This window comes from Callorhinchus milii, unplaced genomic scaffold (genome assembly GCF_018977255.1).
Source record: "Callorhinchus milii isolate IMCB2004 unplaced genomic scaffold, IMCB_Cmil_1.0 Scaffold14, whole genome shotgun sequence".
Lineage (NCBI taxonomy): Eukaryota > Metazoa > Chordata > Chondrichthyes > Chimaeriformes > Callorhinchidae > Callorhinchus > Callorhinchus milii.
This window is the reverse complement of record NW_024704755.1, coordinates 15,374,316-15,381,214: the sequence shown is the minus strand read 5'-3', so window position 1 is coordinate 15,381,214 and position 6,899 is coordinate 15,374,316. Positions and strand designations below refer to the sequence as shown.

The 6,899-nt window shown below is 37.6% G+C and overlaps 1 protein-coding gene across 1 annotated transcript; it reads left to right on the top strand.

Moving 5' to 3' along the window:
• Positions 1-523: 523 nt before the first annotated feature.
• LOC103185951 (tyrosine-protein phosphatase non-receptor type substrate 1-like) lies at positions 524-6,020 on the top strand. The gene is made up of 5 exons (XM_042340482.1): positions 524-615; positions 811-1,116; positions 2,940-3,251; positions 4,207-4,316; positions 5,482-6,020. Exons 1-4 carry the CDS (start codon positions 561-563, stop codon positions 4,314-4,316), a joined length of 783 nt encoding a protein of 260 aa, XP_042196416.1. The 5' UTR covers positions 524-560; the 3' UTR covers positions 5,482-6,020.
• The last annotated feature ends 879 nt before the right edge of the window (positions 6,021-6,899 follow it).

Genomic DNA, 6,899 nt, shown 5'->3' with positions numbered 1-6,899 from the left:
CAAAGGACACGGCTTGCGATTGAAGTGGTGTAAATTCAGAATGTATCTACACAAACACTAATTTACTAAGCAAATAGTTAACCTATGCAACTGGCTCCTTAGGGAAACGGTTGAAGCTGGAAGTATTGATTCTTTCAAACATAGATTACATGTTTTTGGTTTAGGAAATAACATTATGGGATATACTACATAGGTAGTTTGGGACATATATGCATGCGACCGCCAGGAAGGTGGAAGGTGAACTAGATTGACCTTGGTCTATTTTCGTCCACCATTTCTTAGGTTCTTATGTTCTTATGATAAGGAATAATTTATGCAAGAAGGCAGAAAACAAAACCAGACAATGATATGGATATAAGTAACCCTTTTAAATTGCTAAGCTGAGGAGTGATTCTTGTTACAACTGAAATGCACAATTCTCTTTGCAAATCGTATGCCACTCATCTCTGACCATGGAGACAGGAAGTCATATGACACTTCGAATTATTTCATATTAGACAATCAGCAAATGTTTGTTACACCCAATAACATGTTGAGGTGAGTCTCAGCAACTGATCACGATGGTGGCGAGTGATGTGATCCCCTGTCTCTCTCTAATGGGGATTATTTTCGCAGGTAATTGTTTTACTACAGCGGATCTTAAATACAAAACAATATTGATGAAGAGTTTTAAAATGTTTCAGTGGATGCATAAATCTTTCTCGCTCATTCTCTTTCTTCCACCTTCTCTCCCTCCTTCCCTATAGTTATTTTGTCACGTTTCTTCAACTCTATAATCACCAATTATAGGTTTGATTTATTTTCTCACAGTTGCTGGGGATGCATCTATGAAAGTGATCCAATATCCTGTAGACAAGACAGCATTCGAAGGTGAAAGCGTTACCTTCGGCTGCAAGTTTGCCAATATTCAGACCACTTCAGATTTAACCTTTTACTGGTGGAAGCAAGGAGAGCGCGAATATTTACATACAAGTCCTGACAACAGGAAAATATTCAACTTCAAAACGTTCCAGCTCCTAAATGTGAGTTTCCACGACTCAGGAGTCTATATCTGTGCAGTGAGCCGTCAGGGGAAAATAGCAGCAAATGGAACTGGATCACGTTTAATTGTACATGGTAAGTGTGAATACAGTTGATAATGTGAATAATGTTGAAAGGCGAACATTGCAGCATTTTGAAATTGTTTTGGGCAAATTGTTTGTTTCATTTTTTAATCCCATGTGATCGTACATAACACAGCGAAAGATTTTATTTTAACCTGAAATATTTTTATCAATACGAAATTCATTTAAAGTATTGCCCATTTGTTATTGTACTGATGGGAGATGGCGGGTTTATACCACACAGCAAAGTGGGAAGTTGATTTGCTCAATAATTGTTTTAAGCAACGCTTTCAAACAGTTATAACCCTCCTATTGACGCAAGTATCATATTAACTCTATCTGGTATTTTATTCTGTGCTGAATGCATTTATTCAGATTGTCCAACATCAAAACATGAAGATCACAGCGCACACAATCAAAAGCAATGTTAGGAACGCGCTCTATGGCTTGAGGTTGAATCATTATTATTATTAATCAGAATCTCTTGCACTATGGTCCAGACCTTTACATTGCTCTATTACTTAAGGTTCTCCTTATGTGAATGAGGCGCTAAACCGAGGTCCCTCCTGCATGTTCAGGTGGATGTTAACGATCCCGTGGTTCTTTTCGAAACCAGAAGAGAGACTCTTTCCCCCTCATGTCCCAGCAGACGACTCCACCAGATAAAGTTGGTTATTCACTTCCTGACTATTTGTGGCACATTGGTGTGTGCAAAATTGGCTGCTGTGTTCTCCTACAAAATCGTCACTTTTTACAGTGATTCCTGTGAAAAGCTTTGAGACATCATCTCGACACAAAAAGCTCCATATCGAACGCGAGTCTTATTATTAATATTATGATTACTATTATTATTAACACAACAATAATACTACTATTAATAATACTAACAATAATGCTGATAACACTGCTTCTATTAATAATGATGATAATCAGAATCTCTTTCACCTGCGGTCCAGACTTTTACAATTTACTGATTTATATGAAAGGCAGATGTTTAAAAACACTTGGACAATTTGCACCAATTTGCATACAGCAATGTTCCATCAACAGTCATGAACTGATTTTGAATTACCTATACTAATTATCGTGAGTTGGTTTGAAACTTAAATTTGAAGAAACACAGCAGAACAAAATGAATGTTGGTGTTAACGGGGAGGTTTTGCTATTATCTCTGATGAAGGTGAAATTGCCAGTTGTCGTTGCTCGAGAATGTTGGCATAACTTTTAATCCAATTTCTCCACCACTTTCCAACCCTTAAAATGTTTAGCTTTCTCCCTTTTAAATATCCCACTTCAATATGCATCTAAGACCACCTATGGGAGTTGATTTTGTAATGTGAACAGACCAGGTTCATGTCACGTCTAACAGGTTTAGCCACAATGTTAGAATTTGTCTCCTATATTTATTATTCTACTGGACCTCCAATATGCAGTCATTTGTTCACAGCTCAATCAAATTAACTCCCATCTTTCTCAGTTCTATCAAATATAAATCAGGTTTACCCATCTTCTGATCACAGTTAATACTTTAATCCAGCTCCTAATCTGGTGAATTGTGGCAGGACCTCTTACAAGACATCTTTTAATGTTTCATATCCTAAACATTGTTCCAAATTAAACACCCAAACAGGATGCGTTTCTTGCCGTTACAATCCAGATTCCTTGTTATGGCAAAAACAACTTGCAGTAGCACCCTTCATGTGGTGTAGCGTCTCAGAGGAACCTATTGTTATGATACTGCAAAGAAACAATTCACATACAATTCAAATGAGAATAAAGTTTTGTATTCCAACTGATCACTAGTAACTTGAATCTGCTCTATTGTCTGTCCTACAGTCCCCCCCACTCCACTGAAGATGTTCGCCAGAGATTCAGAAATAGATTCAACAATGTCTCTGACACTTGTGTGTAAAACGGCTGCGTTTTTCCCAGAAGATATAACGCTGACCTGGAGTAAAGATGACAATGAAGTTAAAACTGGGATAAATTCCACTAAAGAAAGGAATTCAAAGGGCCTTTACGAAATTTCGAGCTATTTGGAAGAGGCACAGACTGTACAGAGTGGGGTTGTTTATACCTGTCTGGTATCTCACACCAGCCTCCGGATTCCAGCAGTTGCCATCTATGCAGTTTCTAAATCCAATACAGGTAATTTAACAATAATAATCCTTGCATTTGATATAGCATCATATCACATCTTCGAGATATCTGAAGGCGCGTCACAAATATACTGGAAAATGAATTGACTGTATATTTTGTGAGTGAATCTCGGCAGCAAGTTGCGCAGAGCAGTGTCCCACAAACGGTCGTGGGTTGAGTGACCATTGTATCATTTTTGAAAAAATATTGTTTATTAAGGTATTATTACCCACAGGAAAGAGATCTGCCTATCGACTAACAATCGGATTTCTACTTAGGTGAACAGTGGAGAAGCATGTGGAGTGAGGACACTTATCAAACCTTTTGCCTGGCCCCGTAATCAAACCCAAGGTCTCTGCTTGGGTGGTGACTGCTCTAACCACTAAGCTACAAGACTCTTCAAATTGGCCAACTGTTAATTTTGTTAACTAAATTTTTGTTGGAAAATATATTAATTTGATTGAAACCGAAGATTATGATCATATAGGTTTCTTACCGAATACTCCATATAAATATGCATAAGATAAGAATCAGCTTAATGTGTGTAGTCTTTGAATTGAAAGGATTCATACCATCTCCCTGAGAAGAAGTATATTTAAAAACTGATCAAATTTCAAACTTCTGGTCTCCGCTCAATAATGTCGTGCACCTCTAATTTTTTCTGTGTTTGGAATGGAATGTGCTTCGTCTCCCTGTAGAGACTCACCTTTGCAGCCTAATCAGAATAGTATTTGGTGAAGGTTTGGCTAGACCTCTCACCCCAGTGACTGTCCTGCAATTCTAAGTCTTGTTGACCAGCTGGCGATTTGGTTTCTCTTGTGGACTTGCCAAGACCTTGTTTAAAAATAAAAAATTAAGTAATAAAACCTGCTAAAACATCTCCATTCAGATACAATGCGCAGTTACTAAAGCTTTAACTCATTGCTGGGGTCAATAACACATTCAGTTTATGCTGTTCTTGTAGAGAGTGACGATTATCCTTCCATTTTGCTGATCGCTGGATGTGCAGGGGGAGGCCTGGTATTTCTGCTGCTTTTGATCATCATTGGCAAAGAATGCCAATTAAAAAGATAGGTAAGATATATTCCTGTTTCATTTAGGATAAATGTAAATGTTTCATTTAACACAAAAATTCAGTTTATAGCTTAGAGAATTCCAGATGACAAGGAGAGAAAAATATCCTGTAAAGCGGCGCTAATCATTAATATATTGCGATTGATGGACAAATACAAATGTCCTAGCAGAATCTCTCCCTGCATATATTTAGCTGCATATTTAATCAGAATTTTCCGTAGTTTGTTGTGATACAACTACAAAATGTACAGAAGGCTATTCAGCCCATGGTGCCTTTATTCGCTCTTCAAAGAGTCCACATCCCATTCAGCCATCTTTTCCATATCACGCTACAATTAATTAGTTTTACAAAATACAGGTAGAAAATGTTCTATTGTATAAAATGCACGTTCCGCCTGGGCCACTCACCCGCAGCATGCCGTGAGACCCGGGTACACATCCCAATATGTACAACTGCCCTGCTCTCCATTTAATTTCATCTGCCACCTCTCTGTCCAATCTACCAGTCTTAATATATTTTTAATGAAACTACAATCTTCTTCACTGTTAATTGACTCTTCAGCAAACTTACAAATTGTCCCTATATACCAAAATTCAATTTTGTGTGTATAAATGGAGAAAAGCATCATGTATCAATAGAAATGCAGCTGTAGAACTCTGAGTTCGGGTCAAAGAGGTATGGTAAAACCTTTTGTATCCAATTGGTTTTCCTTGCTTTGGTAAATAGAGTGGAACTCACTTCAATGTTCATTGTAAGATGGTTTATTTGGTTAATCTTTCTTTCTACCCCAACCTTCACTCTCTGGCACTGTCCTGGGTTGTGATATGATCACGACAATCTGCCACTGTATAGCCACATACTTATTTTTCTTGTGTAAGACTAGGAATTGTGTTTCAATCTATGAGGCACTGGGACATCAACTATATATAGAAATATACACCCCACATTTCTGTAGGTCAATGAAGAATTCATACACTGGTTGATTTTCACTTTTCTTTCCTAACCTATTCGTAACAGAATTTGTAGCCGCAGGATTCTGTTTGTTCAGTTCTTTAAAGGAGCAGTGACTTCACCAAATGAGCTATGGAGCAAGTGGTGCTGCATATTCAAGAGATTTCTGTAAATTAATTCATATAATTATGTTCTCAAACATTGTCTTTACAGATCAAGCAAGGGGCAGAAGGAACAAGCTGACATATGCCTCTCAGGATTTACATCCTTCCAATGAAATGGGAAAACCTAAAACGTACCATTAAGAATACAGAGTATGCAGCGGTCCATGTGAGAAACCACGGAGGAGCAGCAGCAGCTATCTGCAGGGAACCAAGATCCATATAATGCAACAGGCTCAGAAACTGTTATTGGTGTATATTGTTTTCCACCATAGTGAACAATGTGCACATTATCCTGTGCTGCTTTTCTATTTGCCCCTTTTTCAACCATGACTCCATTTATTATTTTATTACATTATATGTCTTCAGGAAATGTTTTGTAAAGTTGCTTACGATATCTATAAAACTGTACTTAAATGCCAAACATTATTTTCATGTGAATCTGATCAATCCATAAAGGTAACTACTGAATTACTTGATTAGAAAAATAGTTCTTTAACTGCTACAAAACTAAAACCAGAGTACAAACAATAGGAACTGTGGTGTAACATGTTCAATCAACCTTTCAATAAAAACAAGTAAGTTGCATAATCCAGTCTCTTCTGGTTACGCTGTCTCTTCAGTATTAATGAAACAACACTTGGTAAGGGCTAACATAAAAGCTGGTTCAAAAATAATGATGCAATTCATCCAACGCAGTGAAAAAGTTGTGGCGTGGGTGTTGAACTGTTGAGCTGTTCACGTAACTGCTAAAAATATACCTCACATGAAACAACTAGGTAGTAAAACCCCAATCGATCTGCTGTATTTGTAAATGTCACTAAATAGTTCCATTACAAAAGTCTCACTCTCTCAGATTATATATAGAGCAAGGGGTTACAAACTGTTTCCATCCATTAGGCTGTGGCTATTGTAGTAAAGTGGCTGTAACAACTGTGCACAATATTTCTTTGTTTGTGTAACAACAGATATACATTCTTACAACATGAGGTACATCGTTGTGGGCATCATGTCCTGGCTCACTACAAGTGAAGCCTAAACTGTAGAGTGGGTTTAATTCAAATTTGTGTTCATTAATTATCCATGAATTTAATGTAGTGACTTAATCTGTCACCATAATGTCTCTAAACGCTTTACAGGATATAGTGTAACGTGATGTGGCTTTATGTGTTTTGGGGAGATACTGTCTGTTTGTCCTACTTTAACCTTTTTTTAAATACATGTTTAGAGTGTTGCTTCAGTAAAATGGCAACGCACCAACTCGTACAGCCTCTGCTAAATTCACACAGATGTTTGCCAAGAGGGGCAGGAGGAAGGGGGCTCTATCCTCTCACATATTTCATGCTTAGTTGGGCAAGTTTCCTTACTCACGCACCTAATAACAATCGCTCCAAAACAAAACAATAATAAATTTGTCATTTTCAATCCACGACTGTTTGTGGGACACTGCTGTGCGCAATTGGCTGCCAC

Bases quoted from the DNA above. Each gene is read 5' to 3' on its own strand.
- LOC103185951 (XM_042340482.1), top strand. From the start codon at position 561: ATGGTGGCGAGTGATGTGATCCCCTGTCTCTCTCTAATGGGGATTATT. The intron at 616-810 runs GTAATTGTTTTA...ATTTTCTCACAG, and splicing joins AATGGGGATTATTTTCGCAG to TTGCTGGGGATGCATCTATG. The intron at 1,117-2,939 runs GTAAGTGTGAAT...TCTGTCCTACAG, and splicing joins ATCACGTTTAATTGTACATG to TCCCCCCCACTCCACTGAAG.